Genomic DNA, 24,751 nt, shown 5'->3' with positions numbered 1-24,751 from the left:
TCTCCAATAAAGCACTCAGAAAACCAGAAGTGGCGCTGTGGCTTAAGTGGTACAGTACTCGCCTTGAGCTGAAGAGCCGAGGGACAGTGCCCAGGCCCCACGACTGACTAAAAACTAAAACTAAAATCCTACACTCCACAAAGACTATTACTGTTAGGCATATACATTTTCTCAAAAACTTTTGTTATTTTGTCTTTGAAACACACAAAAAGAACACTTTACCTATACCTATTTTTCTAAATAATATATCTGGAAGAATTTTCACTTCAATACTTGTCTCAAACTATATGGGAATATACAAGTAGTAAGAAGTATGCTCTAACTTTTTTTTGGTCAGTCATGGGGTTTCAACTCAGGGTCTGGGCACTGTCTCTGAGATTCTTTGTGCTTAAGGCTTGAGCCCACAGCCCCATTTCCAGCTTTTTCAGGGTAGCTTGAACTCTGGGCCTGAGCACTGTCCCGTAGCTCTTCAGCTCAAGGCTAGCGCTGTACCACCACCACTTGAGCCACAGCGCTACTTCCAATTTTCTAGTGGTTTACTGGAGAGAAGACTCTCAGGTGCTTCCTGCCTGGGCTGGCTTTGAACTGCGATCCTCAGATCTTAGCCTCCTGAGTAGCTAGGATTACAGATGTGAGCCACCAGGGCCTGGCCCTGTTCTAACTTTCAAATATAGTCACATAACTCCCTCCAATAGCCTTAATTTTTTGTTTTGTTTTGTGTTTAGCCTTAGTTTAGTTACATGTACTCTGGCAGTTTTCATTCCCTTTAGGATCTTTTTTTTTTTTTAAGTCAGTTATGGGTCTTGAACTCTGGGCTTGGGCACTATCCCTGAGCTCTTTAGCTCAAGGCAAGCGCTCTACTACTTGAGCAACAGGACCACTTCCGATTTTCTAGTGGTTAATTGGAGATAAGAGTCTCACAGACTTTTCTGCCCGGGCTGGCTTTGAACCATGATCCTCAGATCTCAGCCTCCTCAGTAGCTAAGATTATAGGCGTGAGCCATCAACTCCCGGCATCCTTTAGGATCTTAATGTGATCTTGGAAGCAGAGCAGCAACAATAACCTTTCCAAGTCCGTTACCTAGACTTCTTACAAGACAGAGGACTTGAGGCTACTAAACATACAAGTTGAATTTCGTAGGTTTCCTAGGAAACATGAACATTGCAATACTTGTTTCTCTGGTGAAATGATTTCTTCTTCTAAAATACAAACAAACTAAAGCAATGTGTTAAAAAAAAAAACTATCTCTTTAAGAGTAGAATTATAAGATACAATCCTCTTTAGTCTTCATTTAAAATTTTAATGGGTGGTTAATATTTGGATACATTAGTGAATCCATCTAATTTATGACATAATGCCCAGGTTTAGTCCTTTGAACCCAACTGGACAAATTAAAAGCACATGGAATATTGATAAAAGAAGTTAAAAGATGACAGTTCAGCCATCAATATATTTCTTCCCTTTTTAAAGTTTCAAAACTGGCCTCAAGGGGCTGAGAATGTGGCTTTACTGGTAGAGTGCTTGCCTTGCATCCATGTAGCCCTGGGTTTGAGTCCTCAGTACCATATAAACAGAAAAAGCCAGAAGTAGCACTGTGGCTCAGGTGATACAGTGCTAGCTTGAGCAAAAAGAAGCTCAGGGACAGTGACCAGGCCCACAGCTTAAGCCTCAGGACTGGCAATAAATAAAAAATAAAACCTGATTTTAAGCTGGCTCATACCTATAACACTAGCTACTCAGGAGGCTGAGATCTAGAGTTGTGGTTTAAAGCCAGCCCAAGCAGAAAAGTCTTAAGATTCTATCTCCAAAATAACTACGAACGGAGAGTTAGAAATATGGCTTAATTGTAGAGCACCAGAGTAACAAGCAAGCACCCAGTTCAAATGCAGCTAACTAATAAGGAAAAAAGGACTTAAAATACAATACACAGGCCAAGCAACAAACCAGTGGCTCACATCTGTAATCCTAGCTACCTTAGAGGCTGAGATTTGAGGATTATAATTCAAAGGCAGCCCATTCAGGAAATTCTTTGAGACTCTGATCACCAAACCAAGCATCAAAATAGCTGGAAGTAGAGCTATAGCTTAAGTGGTAGAGGGCTATCCTTGAGCAAAATAGTTCAAGGACAATAACCAAGCACTGAGTCCAAGCCCCAAGTTAAAAAATACAATATAAGCATGAAGTGTGTTCAATGTTAAAAAATCATTCTACTCATAGTACCACCTCCCTGACAGCCAGCCCTGGAGGCTAAGATAAGATCACTAGTTCTAGCCAGACCTTGGTTAAGTGGAGAGACCCTATCTAAACACACACACACACCAGTCCACTTATAAAAAAGTATCATTGTATACATTACCTTTCTTTTTTTGTGGCAAACTTTCACAAGCAGGACTTCTAGGGTAACAGAATTTTGTTCATTTTCTGAGTTTTGTGATGGCTTATCTAAATAGAAATTCAAGACTTTAAGATCTAGTTTAAAAGGTACACCTGTGATATTAAAATGAGCAGTAAAAAACGTACTGCCATACAGATTTTGTTTTCTCAGGGTAAGGGTCCATTTTGTTTTCTGATCTCTGCTCTTAAACAGATGAAAGGTAACAGTCCAGACCAGTCCTGGGCAAAGTCAAAGGAGAAGGGGAGCAAAAGAGGTTAAGGACAGGAGGGGCCTACAGAAATAAAAATGCCTGGCCCAAGGAATGCTCCAACTTAAAAAAAAAAAAAGAGTTAAAAAAATCTCTTTTTAAAAGTTGGTTTTAAAGCTGGGCACTGCTGGCTCACCTCTGTAATCCCTACTAAGGAGGCTGAGATCTGAGGATCACGGTTCAAAGCCAGCCCAGGCAGGAATGTCCCTGAGACTCTTATCTCTAATAAACTGCCAGAAAACTGGAAGTGGTGCTGTGGCTCAAGTGGTAGAGCGCTGGCTTTGAGGTGAAGAGCTGAGGGACAGTGCCCAGGCCCAGAGTTCAAGCCCCACAACAGACCAAAATCAAGCAAACAAAAAACTTGATTTTAAAAGCAAGAAGAAAGCCACACACAATAGGGAGATAATGAGTATATACTTTAAAGGTAGTTTTGGGAAGGCTTAGGGGAATGTTTCCTATTTATACATAATTTTATAGATTTTGTTGTGCTGAGTTTTTTTTTGTTTGTTTGGTTGGTTTTTTTTTTTTTTTTTTTTTTTTTTTGGTCCGGTCGTGGGGCCTGAACTCTGGGCCTGGGCGCTGTCCCTCAGCTCTTCAGCTCAAGGCTAGCACTCTACCACTTGAGCCACAGCACCACTCCCAGATTTTTTCTTTTTGCTTATGTGGTGCTGAGGAATCAAACCCAGGGCCTCAGGCATGCAAGGCAAGTGCTCTACCTCTGAGCCACCTTCCCAGCCCCTGAGTTATTAATTTTAAAAATTTTCCAGCTTTTAAAAAGTTTTAATATAGTCCTTTTAATCTTTCGCAAGAAAAATATTGCTTATCTATATATTCTGAAATTCTTTTGACTGACTCAGCTGTTTTATACTCAAATATTTACTGTTTCTGATTTGAAGATAAAACATTTATAATAAAGGGACATATTAAACTATTTGTAACTTTGGCAAATACAATTAAAATTCCTTGACAGAATGCATGAAATAGTTCTAGAGGAACAATCACACTAAATTTAATTTTCTTCCCTTCTTTTGAAATCCACTAGAAAATTTCAATATAAGCCTATATTTGCTATATTATTTTCATAAAGTATTATAATTTATCTTTAAAGTCCCAGAGGTATTTATTAAAAGCTCAAAGCTACCAAATTATTTTATCAATATATACTGAAAAGTCATTTTGGTTTTGAGATTTTAATAACTTTTTTTCTACTAAAAAATGATCATCAATCCAAGCTCCCAATGGCTCGTGCCTATAATCCTAGCTACTCAGGAAACTTAGATCTGAGGATTGCTGTTTAAAAAGCCAGCCCAGGCAGGAAGTCTGTGAGACTCTTTTCTCCAATATTCCAGAAAAAAATCTAGAAGTAGAGCTGTGGCTCAAGTAGGAGAGTGCCAGCCTTGAGCAAAAAAAGCTGAGGAATAGCACCCAGGCACTTAGTTCAAGCTATGGGACTAGCAAAAAAAAAAGTCTCTTTTGAAAAGAAAAACAAGGCTGGGAAGGTGGCTCAGTGGTAGAATGCTTGCCTTGCATGCATGAGGCTCTGGGTTGATTCCTCAGCACCACATAAGCAGAAAAGGCCAGATGTGGCACTGTGGCTCAAGTGGTAGAGTGCTAACCTTGAGCTGAAGAGCTAAGGGACAGCGCCCGGGCCCAGAGTTCAGGCCCATGACAGACCAAAAAAAAAAAAATCAGATTTTAGAGATGTCGATATTAGGGGCTGGGAAGGTGGCTCAGTGGTAGAGCGCTTGCCTTGCATGCTCAAGGCCCTGGGTTCAATTCCTCAGCACCACATAAGCAAAAAGAAAAAAGCCAGAAGTGGCGCTGTGGCTCAAGTGGTAGAGCGTTAGCCTTGAGCTGAAGAGCTGAGGGACAGCGCCCAGGCTCAGAGTTCAGGCCCCACGATCGCCCCCCCCCCCCAAAAAAAATAGAGATGTCGATATTAGTTTTCTGTCCTGATTTCTTTTAAAACATTATTCCAGGAAAGGGTTGGAGACCTGAAAGTTATAATGTGACTGAACAAGAAAGCTAATACATCTGCTTCTCCCTAATTCTTCTGAACTACTACTAATTTCTTAACTTCTACTAACTGTAATAGTAAATCACTTTTAGGAAATAGAACTACTAACTGTATTTCCTCATTCATTTTAATAACCTGAAGAAAATGGAAAACTTTCCATGTTTTGTCAGGTAGATAGGAAAAAAAAGACTTAATACTTCCTCACAAAGATAAAATTTCAATGATAATTTAGTATGTCTTATAAGTTCCTGGAAACAAAGGGCTAGTGAAACAATAAAATGCAAATTATAATCTATTATAGTGCCCATGTGCTTCAGAGGTACCAAAGAAAACCAAGTTCAGATGTTTAGAATAAGGATTCTATTACACAATTCTAAATAATTTAAAGGGAAAAAAACAGTAGGCTATTCAGGTTACTTCTGCATAAAAATAAAGCAAAGAAGACCTTAATTGATAATAGACATGAACAGATATCAAACATCTTAGATAAAAGGCATAGGAATGATCTATTCATGGGCTGGGAAGGTGGCTCAGTGATAGAGTGCTTGCCTTGCATGCATGAGGCCCTGGGTTTGATTCCTCAGCACCACCTAAGCAAAAAGGAAAAAGGCGAAAGTGGCACTGTGGCTCAAGTGCTAGCCTTGAGCTGAAGAGCTGAGGGACAGTACTCAGGCCCAGTGTTTAGGCCCCAGGACCAGACCCAAAAAAAAAAAAAAAAAAAATTATGTATTCAGTTATGATTGCCCCCACTCTAAACTTTGTTTCTTCCCTGAATAATGGGTACGAACTTGGCATGTCACTAAGAAAAGTTTTAACTGTTCCCTGATAGGACATACACACAAATTTAAGATAGACATTTTATCCACTTCGCAAACTGTAACTTCTCCAGCATTCATTGAGCTGTTAATAAAACTCCATGGCATGATACCTGACATACTGATAACATCCCATCGATAGTACTATTTCAGTTGTTCTGTTTATTTTGTGTGCCAGTACTGGGGATTGAATTCAGGGCTTGGTGCTGTCCCTTAGCTTTTCCACTTGAAGTTGGTGCTCTACCACTTTGTGCAACAAACTACTTTCAGCTTTCTTTTTGCCAGTTCTGGGGCTTAAACTCAGGGCCTGGGCACTGTCCTTGAGCTTTTTTTGCTCAAAGTTAGCACCCTACCACTTGAGCCACAGCGCCACTTCTGACTTTTGTTTATGTGGTACTGAGGAATCCAACCCAAGCGTGGTAGGCAAGCAATCTACCACTAAGCCACCTTCCCAGCCCCAGCTTTTTGTTGGTGGTGGCAGTGGTTTGGGGACTTAAACTCAGGGCCTGGGCACTGTCCCTGAGCTCTTTTGCTCAGGGCTAGCACTCTACCGTTTTGAGCCAGTGGCATTTCGGGTTTTCTGGTGGTTAGTTGGAGGTAAGAGTCTCACAGACCTTTCTATCAGGGCTGGCTGTGAACCAAGAATCAAGGATTTCAGCCTCCTAAGTAGCTAGGATAAGATTCTAACAGACTTTCCTGTCTGGATTGGACAGATCTCAGCCTCTTGAGTAGCTAGTATCACAGGAATGAGTCATAGGCACTAGGCATGTTTGTTATTTTAAATAACATACAATTACATCAACTCAGAATATTTATGCAAGATAATCACATTGAGATTCTTCATATAGCCTAGTTGTAAGGCAATTCGTTAATTTTTTATTAACTTCTATAACTTAATGTTCAAAAGCATTATCAGAGAGCTAAGAGCTATAGCTTAATGGCAAAGCAGGTACATAGTTTGAGAGATGCCAAACGTTCCATCTACAGTAAAGCACATACATACATACATGCACATACACACTTAATTAAAATAACCAAATAAAAAAATTAACCAAATGAAATCAAAATCAAATCAGCATCGTTTTGTCCAAGTACATACCATTTTTGTGGAAGAAACCAGTAAATGTAAGCTGCAGATGAGCAGACAAGCTAAATGAAACAAAAGAGTTTATCATTTCATGCTCTATAATGCCCTAGACTTTAAAATATAACATTGAGTCAAAACTACTCCAGCTAATTTATAAAACATTTTATTTTCTCCTCGTTTTAAGAGGTCCAGGCTAGACTAGAATTTAAGATTCTTTTTTTTTTTTTCTCTTTTTTTTTTGGGTCCATTCGTGGGGCCTGAACTCTGGGCTTGGGCGCTGTCCCTCAGCTCTTCAGCTCAAGGCTAGCACTCTACCACTTGAGCCACAACGCCACTTCCGGCTTTTTGCTTATGTGGTGCTGAGGAATCGAACCCAGGGCCTCAGGCATGCAAGGCAAGCGCTCTACCACTGAGCCACCTTCCCAGCCCTGGAATTTAAGATTCTAGAGCACAAATCCCAAATTTGATATTTCTTAGTGGATACATGCATGTGCACATAAGTGTGTGTGAGCCCTGGTCCTGGGGCTTGAACTAGGGACTAGGCATTCTTTTTCAACTTTTTCTTTTGTTCTTGAGCCACACCTGTACTTCCAGCTTTTTGGTGATTAATTTGAAATTAGTCTTGAACTTTCCTGCCCCAGCTGGCTATAGACGGCAATCCTAAGTAGCTAGGATTATAGGCATGAGCTGCCCAGCAATTTCTTTCATTCTCAACTGCTCCTATGGCCCATGGCTCAATGTGCTTTTCCTTTTCTTACGTATAATATCCAAAGTATGTTGATATACATCAAAATAAATAGCTCTGGGACAGTGCCCAGAGTTCAAGCCCCACAAGCAACCAAAAACAAAACAAAACAAAAAATCTGCTATAATTTGTGCTTTATTTTCAAAATGCAATTTTTACTTTCAGCTTTAAAAGCCATAGATAAGGAAAAGAAGTCAGAAGTCAAGAGGCTCACCACTGAAATCCTTAACTACACGCAGGAGACAGAAATTTAAAGGACAGAGTTTTGAGGCCGGCTCAGGCAAAAAAGGCTTTGAGACACCATCTCCCAATCTCCAGCAAAAAGTAGGCCTAGAGGTATGGCTCAAGTACTATAGAACTACCCATTCTCCCCAACTCCTAGCAACAAAGCCAGAGAAACAGAGCCTGAGTTCAAAACTCCAGGACTAGCTAAAAGCTGGTGGCTCATACTGTAACCCTAGCTACTCAGGAGGCTGAGATCTGAGGATCAGAGTTCAATTCAAAACTACCACAGGCCAGAAATTCTACTAAGACTCTTTTCTACAATAAACTACCAAAAGGCCAGAAGTGGAGCCAAGGCTCAAGTGGTAGAAGGTTAGACTTAAGCACAAAAACTGAAAGGCAATGCTCAGGCCCTAAACTCAAGCCCTAGGGCTGCCAAAAAACAAAAAAAAAATCTCCAAAACCACATTTAAAAAAGGCATCAAGCCAGATGCTATTGGTTGGCTCTCACATGTAATCCTAGCTACTCAAGAGGCTGAGATGAAATCACATTTCAAAGCCAGACCAAGCAGGAGTGTAAAACTCCTATCTCCAATTAATCATCAGAAAACCAGAAGTGGTGGTGTGACTCAAGTGGTAGAGTGCTAGCCTTATGCTGAAGAGCTAAGGTACATTGCCCAGGCCCAGAGTTCAAGCCCCACAACTGACCAAAAAAAAAAGAAAAGGCATCAATTAGTAAATTCTTTGTTTTTAAAAAATAGTTACTGATAATTCAGAAACTATTAGGATGAGATAAACAGCAAAGAAAGCTTTAACAAGCTTATTTGTTACATTGTTCTATGGTATAAGACTGCAGAGGGCTATAAAGAAATCTTGGGCCTCTGAAGGGTTTCACAGATAGTTAACAGTCATGGTGGTATTTTATTTTATTTTTATTTATTTTTTTAGGTCCGGTTGTGGGGACTGAACTCTGGGCGTGGGTGCTGTCCCTCAGCTCTTCAGCTCAAGGCTAGCGCTCTACCACTTGAGCCACAGCGCCACTTCCGGCTTTTTTCTTATGTGGTGCTGAGGAATCGAACCCAGGGCCTCAGGCATGCAAGGCAAGCACTCTACTACTGAGCCACCTTCCCAGTCCCTCATGGTGGTATTTTATTGAATGCTTTCCATGAGCTGAAGGTGAAGCTTCATGGTAAAGCATGTGACTGGTATGAGAGCCCCTGGCATCCATCCCTAACACCAAAAAACAAGCTCACTACACACTGATAATATCGTAAGTACTGAAAAATTATGTGTGCAAGGTTCACTTAGGAAAAATTCCTGATTTCAGTGTTTCTACCCTGGTTTTGGTAATGCTCACCTTGAGAGTCTTTGCAAAGAGTCCAGTTTAAGCCAGACACTGGTGGCTCACACCTGTAATCCTAACTACTCAGGAGGCTGAGATTTGAGGTTTGAGCTTCAAAGCCAGCCCGGGAAGCAACATCCATAAGACTTTTATCTCCAATTAGCCACCAGAAAACTGGAAGTGGTGCTGTGGTAGAGTGCTTAGCCTTGAGCCTAAGAGCTGAGGAACAGGGCCTAGGCCGAGTTCAAGCCCACAACCCACAAAAAAAAAAAAAAAAGAGTCCAGTTTAAGATGGGCAATGATGGCTAACACCTGTAATCCTAGCTGCCTGGGAAGGTTAAGAACTAAGTATGATAGTTTGAAGTCAACCCTGAACAACAGAGCCCATGAGACTCCTGTTTCCAATTAACTACCAATAAGCCAGAGATAGAGCTTTGGCCCAAGTTGTAGAGCACCAACATTGTGCAAAAATGCTACAATAAGTCCCAATACCAGCAAGGAAAGGGAGAGAGAGAAAAGAAAAAAAAAGAACAGTGTGAATTCAACTCAGTGGGATACAGCACTTGCCAAATATTCACAAGGTCCTAAATATTCACAAGGTCCTAAATGGGGGGAAGGGATGATGCAGAGACTCTACAGTTGTTGTCTCTAAATATTGACAAACATAAACATTATACTAAAGCCGGGCGCTGGTGGCTCACGCCTGTAATCCTAGCTACTCAGGAGGCTGAGATCTGAGGATCGCGGTTCAAAGCCAGCCCGGGCAGGAGAGACCGTGAGACTCCTATCTCCAATAAACCACCAGAAAACCGGAAGTGGCGCTGTAGCTCAAGTGGTAGAGCGCTCGCCTTGAGCTGAAGAGCTGAGGGACAGCGCCCAGGCCCAGAGTTCAAGCCCCACGACCGACCAAAAAAAAAACAAAAAACAAAAAAACATTATACTAAGCATGTTACAATATATTGAATTATTGAGTTCATTTTACATGCCAGAGAACAATACAAGTATATTATCTGGAACAGGAAGATAGTAAACTAGTCAAATTATTTTTTAGGGATTAGTTCTGGTTATATATTTGAAAACTTAGAATAAGCATATTCTGGGCCGGGCGCTGGTGGCTCACGCCTGTAATCCTAGCTACTCAGGAGGCTGAGATCTGAGGATCGTGGTTCTAAGCCAGCCCGGGCAGGAGAGACCGTGAGACTCCTATCTCCAATAAACCACCAGAAAACCGGAAGTGGCCCTGTAGCTCAAGTGGTAGAGCGCTAGCCTTGAGCTGAAGAGCTAAGGGACAGCGCCCACGCCCAGAGTTCAAGCCCCACGACCGACAAAAAAAAAGCATATTCTGGCTGAAGTGTATCAAATTCCTGAAACTATTATGTGAGAGCAATATCAAATAAAATCACGGATATTTTTCCTGAGGGGCAAATGAGAAGGAAAAAATATTTTTAAAGCTATTCGCATTTTTATATTTGTGAATCACTGGTCAGAAGAGGTAATATAGTAAAACACCTATCACAAATTGTGTCATAAATGTTTCACCTCCTCCTTAAATGAGACAGTAGGAATAAGATCAACTGTACAAATGACAGCTTTTAATTCAAAATGCCAGAAGTGGAAATACAGATAAATAATAACAAACCCAAACAGTGAGTTTACCTCACATTGAACATAGGCTTAAAAATGCTATCTACTGAAGTTTAGGAAAAGCTTCAAATTCACTTTTCTAATTCCTGACAATATCTGAGCTGAATGCTAAGGAAATTATCACTACTAATTTTTCCTCTTTCTTCAGATAAAACATTTAATGTAAACTGTAACTTAGCTTACCTATGAGATTCTTGTTCTCCTTTCATTTTCTCTACTTTTGATAACATATCATCAACCTTAAATGCTTTCCTGGAAGAAATAGATAAAATAATCACTTAGTTCAAATGGGTAAAAACACAAATTACACTTTACTGTCACTAATAGGCATGATGGGAAACATGTTTTTAGCAAGTAAATTATAAATGGTTATCCTTAACAATGACTTGCTGAGAAATATACAACCATACCTTTAAGCTGAATTTTCAATGCTAACTTTTCCATCTAATCTTTTGTCATTACCTAAAATCAGTGATTTCTTGCTACTTCTGAATATAGACGTATATCTATTAGTGATCCACATATATGAAAGCTATACATGGCTGGGCACTGGTGGCTCACATCTGTAGTTATAGCTACTCAGGAGGCTGAGATCTGAGGATCAGAGTTAGAAGCCAACCCCAGACAGAAAAATCCATGAGATTCTTATCTCCGATTAATCACTAGAAAACGGGAAGTGGGGTATGGCTGAAAGTCACAGAGAGCTAGCCTTGACCGAAAAAGCTCAAGGACAGCGCCCAGGCTGAGTTCAAGCACTATGACTAAGAAAAAGAAAAAAAAGGGGCTGGGAAGGTAGCTCAGTGGTAGAGCACTTGCCTTGCATGCCTGAGGCCCTGGGTTCGATTCCTCAGCACCACATAAGAAAAAAAGAAAAAAGCCTGAAGTGGCGCTGTGGCTCAAGTGGTAGAGCACTAGCCTTGAGCTGAGGGACAGCACCCAGGCCCAGAGTTCAGGCCCCATGACTGGACCCCTCCAAAAAAAAAGAAAAAGGAGGAAAGCTAGTAAATATTTTATTTCTCCTACTATAGAGAAGGAAATTGTTGCCAGGCACCAGTGTCTTAAGCCTGTAATCCTAGCTACTCCAGAGGCTGAGATCTGAGGATCATGGTTCAAAGCCAGCTATGGCAGGAAAGTCCATGAGACTCTTATCTCCAATAAAAACTGGAAATGGCACTGTGGCTCAAGTGGCAGAGCACTAACCTTGAGCTGAAGAGCTAAGGGACAGCACCTAGGCCCAGAATTCAAATCCCACGATTGACAAAAAATAGGAAATTTTTTAAATTTGTGCTAGTGTTAGGGTTTGGACTCAAGGGTCTGGGTGCTATCCCCTTAGCTTTTTTTCACTAAAGGCTGGTGGTACTACTCTACAACTTGAGCCATTCCAACTTTCTGGTGGCTAATTGAAGGTAAAAGATTCAGACTTGCTTATACAGGTTGGCTTCTAATCTCCATATTGAGATCTCAGCCTCATGAGTGGCTAGTATAAATCACTGATGCCACATTATGACTGTCATTAAGTATGCAATATTTGGCACAGTGCCTTAGTTTTGGCAGGTATTTAAACATTTATTTAACTGGGCCAAACAAATATAAATTATTTACATTCTGTATAAGCAACCCAACTAGCAATATACATAAATGGATGTTCTCTACAATGTATCTGAAGCTCATAAGGCATCTTCAGAAGTTATATCAGAGCATAAAGTTAAATGAAATGTTACACCAAAGAGTTGAAAAACAAATCATGAAAAAGTTGTAGGTGGACATACACGTCAATACATAATGAAATTACAAATCAGCTTTTTAAATTGACTAATTGATTGATTGCTGGTCCTGAGGCTTGAACTCAGGGCCTGGGTGCTGTCCTTCAGCTTCTTTGCTCCAGGTAGTGCTCTACCACTTGAAATACACCTCCACTTCCAGCTTTTTATGGTGTATAATTGGAGATAAGAGTCTCATAGCCCGGTGCTGGTGGCTCACGCCTGTAATCCTAGCTACTCAGGAGGCTGAGATGTGAGGATCTCGGTTCAAAGCCAGCCCGGGCAGGAGAGACCATGAGACTCCTATCTCCAATAAACCACCAGAAAACCGGAAGTGGCGCTGTAGCTCAAGTGGTAGAGCGTTCGCCTTGAGCTGAAGAGCTGAGGGACAGCACCCAGGTCCAGAGTTCAAGCCCCACGACTGATCAAAAAAAAAAGAGTCTCATAAACCTTCCTACCTAGGCTTACAATCATGACCCTCAGATCCAAGTCCCTTGAGTAGCTAGGATTACAGGCCTGACCCACTAGCACCCTGCAGAGTTCAAGCCCCAGGACTGCCAAAAAAACAAAGCTTCATTCCACAGAACATAGTAAGGCTGGCAATACATTTGTAATCTCCACAGGTAAAAAAGAAAAGAAAAATTAACAACTTTTTTTTTGGTAGTCTTTGAACTCAGGGCTTGGATACTGTCCCTGAATTTGCTCAAAGCTAGCACTCTAACCATTTGAGCCACACTGCCAGTTGTGGCTTTTTCTGTTTATGTTGTACTAAGGGATCAAACCCACAAAGCTAGGAAAAAACTCTACCACTAAGCCACATTCCCAACCCCGAACAACTCTCTTAGGCTAGTAACAAAGAACTGTACAGTATAAATATTTACTAAGAGTGTTATTTTGTGGGTATGTATGCCACTCCTCGGACTTGAAATGGAGCCTACGCAATGTCCCTGAGCTTCTTTTGCTCAGGGGAAGTGCTTTACCACTTGAGAAAGAGCGCCATTTCTAGCTTTTTTGTAGTTTATTTGGAATAATAGTCTCATGGACTTTCCTGTCTGGATTGGCTTCGAAACATGATCCTCAGCTCTCAGCCTCCTGAGTAACTAGGAATATAGGAGTGAGTCACTAGGTGTCTGGACACTATCCCTGAGCCTCATCATGAGAAAAGCTAACCAAGTGTGCAAGGCCCTGAGTTCAAGGACCAGTAAGTGCACCAAAAACAAACAATAATAAAAACAAAACAAAAATCCACAACAGAAATGTACCTCAGACAATAAGGCAAAGAGTTATCAAATCATCCCCAAAAAACTATGTTGAAAACAAACTTTACAGCTTGCGGGGGGAGGGGAGGAAAGAGGAGAGAAAGGGGTGGTAGGGGAAAAACAAAGGGGGAAGTAACAATGCTCAATAGAAAATGTGCTCATTACTTACTCATGTAACTAACCCCTCTCTACAGTATTTTTACAATAAAAAATATATTTAAAAAAATTTTTAAATTGTCACAAAAAAGGTGAATGAAGGGGCTGGGAAGGTAGCTCAGTGGTAGAGTGCTTGCCTTGCATGCTCAAGGCCCTGGGTTCAATTCCTCAGCACCACATAAGCAAAAAGAAAGCCGGAAGTGGCGCTGTGGCTCAAGTGGTAGAGCGCTAGCCTTGAGCTGAAGAGCTGAGGGACAGCGCCCAGGCCCAGAGTTCAGGCCCCACGACCGGACCCAAAAAAAAAAAAGGTGAATGAAGTGGGGTCACCAATGGCTTACACTTGTAGGAACAATGAGTGTGGTTACAGGAGCCTGGGCAGAAGTTTCTGATAGCTAAATACAGTGCTAAGTCTCTGTCATCTTAAATATGTGGGAGGCTGAAATTAGAAGGATAGAAGCTAAGCAGAAAAACCTGGTAGAAGCTGGGCATGGTGGCAAGCATGGGCAGCAACATGGACCCTATCCCAAAAATAAGTCAGTGGAAACCAAACCCTGGTGGTTCAGGTCTGTTGAAATCTTAGCTGAAAAGCTGAGGGACAGTGCTCAAGCCCAGAGTTCAAGCTCCATGAACAACAACAACAACAAAAAAAAAAACCAACAAAAAAAAAAGAACTAATTCCTTTACACTTGGGTAAGTACTACATATCACACAGCAAAAATAAGCTCTTACCACATACCTCCAGACCTTGTTTTAAGACCAAATGATCATGGTACCTTCAAGTTTTAGACTATCTCTCCAATTGACTTCAAAAGTATATTCCCTTCAGTAGGAAATCACATAAGACAGCAAATGACACTTTTTTTTTTTTGGTCGGTCATGAAGCTTTAACTCTGGGCCTGAGCACTGACCCTCAGCTTTTCAGCTCAAAGCTAGTGCTCTATCACTTGAGCTACCGTGCCACTTCCGGTTTTCTGGTTGATCAGAGATAGAGTTTCACGGACTTTCCTACCCAGGCTGGCTTTGAACTGCGATCCTCAGATCTCAGCCTCCCGGATAGCTAGGATTAGAGGCATGAGTCACCAGCACCTGGCCCAAATGAGACTTTTTGCATCTATACTATAGAAGCGACTCATTAGACTTAAGTTTTGTTTTTTTGTTTTTGGTGCCAGTAAGTCCTGGGCCTTGAACTCAGGGCCTGGATACTGTCCTTGAACTTCTTTTGCTCAAGGCTAGCATTCTGCCACTTGAGCCAAAGTGCCACTTCTTGCTTTTTCTGTTTATGTGAAACTGAGGAATAGAACCCAGGGTTTCATGCATGTTAGGAAAGCATACTACTACTAAACCACATTCCCAGCCATACCATAGACAAGTTGTTTCCCCTCCCCCCCACCCCAGCTGAGGACCGAACTCAGGGTCTTACCTATGCCAGGCAGGCACTCTTCCGCTGAGCTAAACCCCAAATCCCATTAGACAAGTTTTAAAGTAACTATTAGATCTTATGTATCAAGTTACCCTGAGCTCTTTAGTAATTATTTAAATCCTAGACATCTACCAAACCTGAAAATAGTAACAAAGAATAAAACATGAATCAAATCACTTTCCACTTCATTACTAAAATTGGGGAGGGGAAAAACCTAGTAATAAAACCAGAATTCAAGCCAGGTGCCAGTGGCTCAAGCTTGTAATCCTAGCTACTCAGGAGGCTGAGATCTGAGAATCTCGGTTCAAAGCCAGCCCAGGCAGGAAAAGTCCATGAGACTCTTTTTTTTTAGGGGGGGGGTCCAGTAGTGGGGCCTGAACTCTGGGCCTGGGTAGCTGAGTAGCTGGATTACAGGTGTGAACCACCAGCACCCGGCTTAAATTTTAATATCATTTTATGAATTCTGTTTTTTTGTTTTTTGTTTTTTAGTTGGTCGTGGGGCTTGAACTCTGGGCTTGAGCACTGTCCCTCAGCTCTTCAGCTCAAGGCTAGCGCTCTACTACTTGAACCACAGTGCCACTTCTGGTTTTCTGATGGTTTATTGGAGATAAGAGTTTCATGGGACTTTCCTGCCCCGGCTGGCTTTGCACTGTGATCCTCAGATCTCAGCCTTCTGAGTAGCTAGGATTACAGGTGTGAGCTACTGGCACCTGGCTAGTTAATTTTTTTTTTTGGGGGGGGGTCCGGTCGTGGGGCCTGAACTCTGGGCTTGGGCGCTGTCCCTTAGCTCTTCAGCTCAAGGCTAGCACTCTACCACTTGAGCCACAGCGCCATTTCTGGCTTTTTTCTTTTTGCTTATGTGGTGCTAAGGAATCGAACCCAGGGCCTCATGCATGCAAGGCAAGCGCTCTACCACTGAGCCACCTTCCCAGCCCCCGTGAGACTCTTATTTCCAATAAACCAGTAGAAAACTGGAGGTGGCACTGTGGCTCAAGCAGTAGAGCACTCACCTTGAGCTGAAGAGTGCAAGGACAGGGCCCAAGCCCAGAGTTCAAGCTCCATGACCAACCAAACAAATAAATAAACAAACAAACCAGAATTCATAAAATGGTATTAAAATTTAAGCCGGGCGCTGGTGGCTCACACCTGTAATCCAGCTACTCAGGAGGCTGAGATATGAGGATCGCAGTTCAAAGCCTGCCTGGAGAGAAAAGTCCCTGTGAGACTCTTCTCCAATAAACTTGTCAAAAAAGCTAGAAGTGGCATTGTAGCTCAAGTACTTGGGCATTAGGCACTAGCCTTGAGCACAAAGAGGCTCAGGGACACATCCAGGTCCTGACTTCAAGCCCCAGGACTGGCAAAACAAAAACACAAAACGACCAATCTACTAGGCACTGGTGGCTTATAACTGTAATCCTAGCTACACAGGAGGCTGAGATCTGAGGACTGAGACTCTTAGTTATCTCCAACTAACCACCTAAAAACTAGAAGTGGAACTGTTGCTCAAAGTGGCAGAGCACTAGTCTCGAGCAAAAAAGCCCAGGGTCAATGCCCAGGCCTCACAATATATGTACATATACATAGTATAGATGTATGTATGTGTGTGTATGTGTATCAAATTCAATTAGTCCTCTCTCACTTGTTTTCATATGTACTTTAATTAGTAGTACTTTAATACAATTTTTTTTTCTTTGCCAATCCTGAGGCTTGAAGTCAGGGTCTGGGCACTGTCCCTGAGCTGTTTTTGTTCAAGGCTAGCACTCTACCACTTGAGCCACAGCACCACTTCTGGCTTTTTCTGTTTATGTGGTACTGGGGAATTGAACCCAGTTAATGCATGCTAGGCAAGCACTCTACCACTAAGCCACATTCCCAGGCCCAAAGACAAAATTTTTAAGTAGTTTGATATATCTAAAATAAGATTCATAGAAATATACCTTTTGATATTCGTTCTTGAGTTTCGATGAGACATGTAAGTAAGAGTTCTGTGCAAAAAGATTGGCTGTAAAAAAAAAAAAGGAAAAAAATTAAAACTAAATATATATTAAGTTATAAAACTGAAATAATATTGATGAATTCCACTGATTACTTACTGCTATGAGATTTCGAGTTCGAAGAAATCTATAGATCTGTGTTGGTTCTAGATAGCAGAAAACAAAATACATGTATCATCCAAATGTACAAACATGTCAGGAAACTATCAGCCTAATCCATGACCACCCAAACTATAACCAATGTAAATTGTGTATTACAGAAATAGGATACTAAATATTTTTATCAAGAAAATCATTACAGACAGTAGGATCAAAATAAATTCAATCTATGACATACATTCATAAAAGTTCATCTGCATTAAAGCTCTCAACAATCTTTTCATGAAACCTTTCCAAGGTAGCCACAGTTACAGAACAAGACTAAAAGGCAATAGTTATATTAACTTCCTTGAGCTATTTATCATCCATCTTCCAGAAAAATAACTGAAACGAAGTAGTCGTCAACAAAGTAACTTATTGAGGCCAAACAAAATGAATTTTCTTTTTAACTGATCATTTCAAAATCTTGTATAGCTAGCCAGTGGGTGGTTCAGGTCTGTAATCCTAGCTACTCAGGAGGCTGAGATCTGAGGATCACAGTTCAAAGCCAACCCAGGTAGGAAAGTCCTGAGACTCTTATCTCCAATTAACCACCACAAAACTGGAAGAGGTGCTGTGGATCAAGTGGTAGAGCGCTCACTTTGAGCTGAAGAGCGCCGGCATGGCCTATGCCCAGAGTTCAAGCCCCACGACTAAGGGAAAAAAAATCCGGAAGTAGGGTTGTGGTTCCAGGGGAAATGCCTTTAGCAAAAAAGCTCAGAGACAGCATCTAGGCCTTGAGTTCACGCCCTGGAGGACAGGCACATGTGCACTCACATGGACACGTACACAGGCGCACGCGGGAAAAGTAAAACCATTCCCTGACATTATTTGATTAAAGCTAATACTATAAAATTCATTCAATGAGCATTTTTAATTCTGGTATCGTTTTATGTATCTTGCTCAATGTAAATACTGCCTCCAATATATTCTCCTTACAACAGACAGATTCCAAAATGTCTTCTTAATGCCTAAATCAGGTAAAAAGTAATTTCTTGTAAGGGACTTACTTATGTCAAAGTTAAAAAATATATCCACATACCATCATGCCTGGGATGTTAATGAGCTACTATCATCACGTTTTACATATAACTATGTCAAAATAAACTAAAAGTGAATTAGCTATATACTTAATAACTATATTAAAGCATTCCAACTTGCCAGCAACTAAAATCAGTATCAGAGAATAATCAAGTTGCTTCCTGATCAGATCTAGCTCTTAGTGACAACTGACTTTTCCCAGATGGACTCATTAGAAAGCAAATAGTTAAAACCTTCTAGATGGACTTATGCTCTCATAACATTTGAAAAGTTTTAAATTTCGACTTAATCTCAGTTCGTTTGGCTTTAATTTCAAATTCAACTAAAAGATGAGATGTTTTAGCAGAGGTACAAACAAGTATGTTCATTTTTTATTCCAGTTCGCTATACTTCCAATTAAAGCTTTCCCAGATTTTACCAAGTGTTAATAGGCAAAAGAAAAATGTGAATCTTCCTAAACAGGTTCAATATTAATTTCAATAAAAACTGAAATTCCTTCATTAAATTCTTTTTTTTTTTTTGGTCCAGTCGTGGGGTCTGAACTCTGGGCCTGGGTGCTGTCCCTCAGCTCTTCAGCTCAAGGCTAGTGCTCTACCACTTGAGCCATAGCGCCACTTCCGACTTTTTTCATTTTGCTTATGTGGTGCTGAGGAATCGAACCCAGGGCCTCAGGCATGCAAGGCTAGCACTCTACCACTGAGCCACTTTCCCAGCCCCTCCTTTATTAAATTCTAATCAGAATTTCCTGAAGCACTAATAAGAAGGGTTTTAAACAATTTAGTTTGTCTTTTGCCCACAGCTGATACCATGCCCTTAACATATGCCACAGTAATATTGTAAAGACATTCAGCAGTACAGCTGAGTTTTATTCAAGTTTCCTTAAGACCCTCAGCTATAAGCGCTCCTTACACTTACACACACACACACACACACACACACACACACACACACGAAAAGAATCAGGGTAGAACTTTCAGTAAAGAACAGTTACGATTACTTATAGTCAGGAAATTGTTTATGAATTCTATTGTTTGTTTCCAGGCACCTGGCTCCCTTTTACAAGCAAGTCAGTTTCGCCCTACAAGGAGCCTGCAAAAAGCAGAGAATCTGGTCGCGTGTAAGAGTAGAGCCCGGGACCCACCCTCGGCCTCAGTCTATGTGGCCCTAAAATGGGCGGACAGATTTGAAAGGTTTAAAAGCAGCCAGAGGTGCCATGTTTAAGGTGCAGCACGAGTTAGCGGGCACCCAAGCTACACGACTTGAGGATGACCACTCGCTCCGCTTTTCCACCCTCAACCCCCCCCCAAAAAAAAAATCTGCAGCCAGAAACCCCGCGACTCCTCCAATCCGGAAGGCACGAAAGAAAACAAGAACTCCTCTAGGATCGGACTGTTCTTCGTTTCCACCGTCACCTCCTCGGCTCTAAAATCTAGATCGAACGTGGGGCCCCGTAGCCCAGCCTCTCGAGAGGTGCGACTCGAGCGGGGTGGGGTGGGGGGGCGGGAGGTGTCCCCCGGGCAGGCACGGATCTACCCGGCTTCCCCTTCCACTTCGCCCTAAGGCCCCAACCGGCGGGTCCCGGGAGTCGCGTCCTCCCTCCGCCCCCAAAGCAAGTGAACTCCCAAGAGCCGGGGTGGAGGGGGGGGGGGGAACCGGCGGACCGTCCCGTCCCCGATCGCCCTGGGGTGGGCAGTCCAGCCCTCCCAGCCTCGCGCACACTCACTCTCAAAGGCCTGGAGGAAAAGCTCGTGGTCAGCCTGGACGTGCTCCATTTTCGGCTTCTTCACCGGTAACACGGCAGCCCCCGCCGCCGCCGCCGCCGCTGCCGCTGCCGCCGCCGCTGCCGCCGCCGCCGCCGCCGCTGCCGCGGAGGAGGAGGAGGAGGCCGAGTAACCGCCGCCGCCGCCTCCACCGCCCCCGCCGCCGGATTTGCCGCCCGACGCGGTCGCGGCCGCCACTGCCGCCGAACCCCCGAAGCCGCCTCCCCCGGACCCCGCGCTGGGCCCCGAGCCGCCCCCTCCCCCACCGCCGTGCTTCTGAGGCGCCATCGCGGTTCCTGCCTCCTCCCCCCGCCAGCTACCCGCCGGGCGGCCCCGGAGAGTAAGCGCCTGCAACACCGCCGCTCGCCCCAGCAGCCTCCGGCGGACCGAGGGGGGAAGGAGGAGTGAGGGGAGGAGAGGGGAAGGGAAGGGAGGAGGAGAGGAGGGAAGGAGGGAGGAAAAAAAAAAAAAGTGTCTCCTCGGAGCCCCGCTCTGCTTCGGAGGCCGCTCACCCTACCCTGGCCTCGCTCCGCCCACTTCCCCGCCCGGCGCTCTGATTGGCTGGCGGGAGCGCGCGCCGCCCGGCAGCTCAGCTCGTTGGCCCACGGATTCCCCCGTCAGTCACGCGGAGGCGCTTCTTACCCAGGCGCGGCTTGGTTGGCCCGTGCGCGCTGCCGATCGCGGGCCCGGCCGCCTCTTTGAACTGAATTCGCGGGAAAATTAGGGGTCGGAGCGGCCTTCCTGCTGGCCCCGGTGCATTGTGGGGAGAGAGAGACCTTAAGATCCGTGTTCGGAAGCCGTTTCTCGCCCTCCGAGCGTCGTCAGTCGCCGCCCCCCGGGGGGCCGGGGAGGGGAGGGAGGTTGCTGGACCTGTGAAGGGGGTGCGGGCGTCGGAGGGTGTCTGGGGCTGGAGATGGGTCTGTTGGAGGAAGGGAGTCTCTGAAGTCTCAGGAAGGGGGCTTGTTGGGGGGAGGGGGTACCCCCCCCTCCGGTGCCCACGGCCGGGGTTACAACCCCACAGTGGCGGTCATCCGCATCCCCCGTGCCCTCGGCCGCCACGTGCCCCCGGCCACCCGCGGCTGAGCTCCCCTCCCCCTCAGCACAGCCTGGGGCGGCGGCGGCCGCGTTGGGCTGGGACGCGGCCTCCGCCCCGGGCACTTGTGTCTCAGCAAAACTGCTTGGGTGGGTGTTGTGGAGAGGCTTCGCGATCCTTCCTGAGAAGCGTGGTGGCTTGTCAGCGAGACGGGTTCAGAATAGAGATACGGTTCCCCTTCCCCCCCCCCCTCCTCCCCACGCGAGACGAAGTGGGTGGTGGAAATAGGGACTCCTGCGAATTCATTCATTCCGTGCTCAGAAACTCACACCTACCTAGGCCCCAATCAGGCTTTTGGTCGAGGTTGGGTGTGGGGTTTGTAGAACTGTGAAAGATTGGGATTTCAGGTTGGACAGAAGGATCTCTCCGGGGATGTTCCTCCAGTTCAAATCCCGTGATCCGGTTGGGAAGTTACCGAGACACCTTCTCTTCTCCGAAATCCATATCTGCAAAAACAACCCTCTCTGACTCTCTTTGGGCTCTTCCTGGGGACTGTCAAAACTGTTTACCAAAAAGGTCTTTGGAATGGTTATGTAGTTTACCGAAGTAGTTATCTTTGGAATCGTTATTTAAATATCTAAAGTGCTGATTGTATCTAACGTGTGCCCCGGCGCCCAGTGAGTTCCACGTGTGTTTGCGGTTCGAATAATATTTGGCATTTTCAAGAACATCTGCGATGAGGTATATTTTTCCCTGTCTAGAATGAAGTATGCTTGTTGCTAATGTATTTAAAGGATAGGGTACATTTTACATTAAGAAAAAGTTTAGAATACTTTCTAGTTCGTTAATCTACAAAATAGGTGTTTTCAAGCTGTCATGATACATTATTTACCACTATAAGAATAGAGCAATGAAACCTGTCGAAATTGTTTTGAAAAGGCAGAGGAGGGGTAAGAGAGAGTGATTAAAAGGGGTGAGATTGATCGGAATATGTAGCTAACATGTATGAAAAGGTAATGAGTTCTGTAAAAGTGTAAGGTAATTTTAAATCTTTCTCTTTTAGATTTCTGAAGTAAGCCCTTTGATTAATACCACCCACAGGGGCACGTGGATTTTTTGTTTTTTTTGTTTGTTTTTTGCTTTCTCATCTTTAGCTTATAAGGGGGTAGAAAATGTGATTTAATCAATTCAATCTGTGGAGTTAAACTAAGCAAATCATATAATATCAAGTTATAAATCAATACTAATTTGTTAATGCTGAAGATAACTGGCAAAATGCCACTCTTTATCATTTGTCAAGGTGTTCTCATTTGGGTGGGCAAAGAAGGATTGGGAGGAACAAATAGACTCAAAAGAATATAAAAAAATAAAGATGATCACAAACTTTTGAGGAAAAGAGAACTAGCTAGATCTGGCTTGTTCTTAAATGGAAAGTATTGTGTATAAACATGCACATTTTACCCTAGCCAACCAGTACTGATCAAGAAAAAGCCAGTAGTACTATGAGAGAAGAAGAAATAACAAATTCTCACTTCTGAAATATTTTTCCAGTGAATAATTATTTTTACTTAAATTTTCAACCAATTAAAATGAAATTTCTAAAAAACAATCTCCTCTTAAGCTCTCTTCTTAAAAATATTTTTTACTGGAATAGATATAGATATATATGTTGTACCAAGAGGTTTTATTGTGATGTACTTCCATACAAACATAAAATGTACATCATTAAGCTCACCATCTCCCTTTGTCTCGTTCATCTTCCCTCCCACTCACTTTTGAATTCTTTAGGATTTAATGAAGAACACCAAAAAAAAAATATTTTTACCTCTGACAAATTAGAATTGAGAGGTTATCTTAGCTATATTTTCTAAGGGTTTTATTTGGATAGTCTTCTTCATACCATATCTGAAATGGAACTATAAGCCCTAAAAAACAAAAGGTAGCCAGGTACTGGTGGCACATGCTTGTAATCCTACTTAGGAGACTGAGATATGAAGATCGTGGTTGAAGTCAGCATGGGCAGGAAAGTCTATGAGAACTCTTATCTCCCATTAACCACCAAAAAGCTGGAAATTGAGCTATGGCTCAAGTGTTAGAGCACAAAAACTCAAGGACAGCACCCAGGCTCGCTCTGAAGCCTCAGTAAAGGACAAACACACACACAATTTAAGGTTTTTCTTCTCAAGTTCAAGCTTATTCAATTTACAGACATACTCTGTGTGGGAGTAGGAAGTGGTTCCATAGTGGAGTGTATACTTGGCATGCCCAAAGTCTTAGTTTCAGTCTCCATCAAAAAATAGCAATTAGCTGGGCACTAGTGGCTCACACCTATAATCCTAGCTACTGAAGAGGCTGAGAGCTGAGGTTCTGAGTTCAAAACCAGCCTGGGCAGGAAAGGCCATAAGACTCTTATCTCCAATTAACCCCCAGAAAATCAGAAGTGGTGCTGTGGCTCAAAGTGGTAGGATGGGCTGGGAAGGTGGCTCAGTGGAAAGCGTTTGCCTTGCGAAGTGGTAGGATGCTAGCCTTGAGAAAAAAAGCTCATGGACAGTGTTCAAATCCCTGAGTTCAAATGGCCCTGAGTTCAAATCCCAGGACCAGCAAATAAATAAATACAGAAAAACATGTGCTATAGAAAAGTGTTGGGTCTTTTGTTGTTGTTGTTGTTGTTGTTGTTGTTGTTTTGTCGGTTGTGAGGCCTCAACTCTGGGCCTGGACACTGTCCCTCAGCTCTTCAGCTCAAGGCTAGCACTCTACCACTTGCACCACAGCACCACTTCCGGCTTTTTCTGCTTATGTGGTGCTGAGGACTCAAACCCAGGGCCTCATGCAAGGCAAGCACTCTTACTACTGAGCCACTTTCCCAACCCCTAGCAAAGTGTTTTTTGTTTTGGGGGGGGTTTTTGGTTGAGGGGAGAAAATACTAAAACCTGTTAAGAAATTTGCACTAGGTCTGTAGTGGAGGATTCTAATCCAAGCAGTTCATCTGAAGCCCCACTCTGTATCATCATGCCACAGAACTAGTTTTAGAGATATACCATATATATCCTTTCTAGATTAAGAAAGATCGGTAAATATTGCCAGTATGAATATTCATCAAGATCAATATTTGCCAACATTTGCCAAAAATAACCAACATATTCAGTCTCTTTTTTTTTCCCCCTGCAGCGGTAGGACTTAAACTCAAGGCCTGTGCCCTGTACCTGAACTCTTTTGCTCAAAGTTAGCATTTTACCACTTTGAGTCACAGGTCCACTTCTGGTTTTTGAGTGGTTAATTGGAAATAGAGACTCCATGGGACTTTTATGTGTGGGCTGGCTTGGAACCATGATCCTCAGATCTCAGCCTCCTGAGTAGCTTAAATTACAGGCATGAGCCACAGGTGCCAGGCAATGTCCTTTAGCTTTGTTGTTCAAAGCTGGTACTCTACTTGAGTCTGACTTCCACTTGTGTGTGTGTGTGTGTGTGTGTGTGTGTTTCTGGTTAATTGGAGATAAGAGTCTCATTGACTTTTCTGCCCATGGTGGCCAAGCAGAACCGCAATCCTCAGATCAGAGCCTCCTGAGTAGCTAGGATAACAGGCTTGAGCCACCAACACCAGCTTCCAATCTCCTGTTTACTTGTACAATATCTTTATCTACCCTTACCACTTTAAGATCAGTCAAGGGGGCTGGG

General features: G+C 43.1%; 1 protein-coding gene across 1 annotated transcript in view; it reads right to left on the bottom strand.

Moving 5' to 3' along the window:
* The window catches only part of Suz12 (SUZ12 polycomb repressive complex 2 subunit), a 53,064-nt gene extending 32,499 nt beyond the window's left edge, over positions 1 to 20,565 (bottom strand). The window contains exons 1-6 of the mRNA XM_042691801.1: positions 20,007 to 20,565; positions 17,204 to 17,250; positions 17,048 to 17,112; positions 10,699 to 10,767; positions 6,575 to 6,624; positions 2,358 to 2,443 (exon numbers count right to left, since the gene is read on the bottom strand). Coding sequence (XP_042547735.1) covers positions 2,358 to 2,443; positions 6,575 to 6,624; positions 10,699 to 10,767; positions 17,048 to 17,112; positions 17,204 to 17,250; positions 20,007 to 20,331 — 642 coding nt within the window. The 5' untranslated portion in view covers positions 20,332 to 20,565. The remainder of the gene's footprint in view (positions 1 to 2,357; positions 2,444 to 6,574; positions 6,625 to 10,698; positions 10,768 to 17,047; positions 17,113 to 17,203; positions 17,251 to 20,006) is intronic.
* Between the last annotated feature and the right edge of the window lie 4,186 nt (positions 20,566 to 24,751).

Source organism: Dipodomys spectabilis, unplaced genomic scaffold (assembly GCF_019054845.1).
Source record: "Dipodomys spectabilis isolate Male_0828 unplaced genomic scaffold, ASM1905484v1 ptg000004l, whole genome shotgun sequence".
NCBI classification, from domain to species: Eukaryota; Metazoa; Chordata; class Mammalia; order Rodentia; family Heteromyidae; genus Dipodomys; species Dipodomys spectabilis.
The sequence above is the reverse complement of the archived record's forward strand: the minus strand, read 5'-3'. Positions and strand labels throughout refer to the sequence as shown.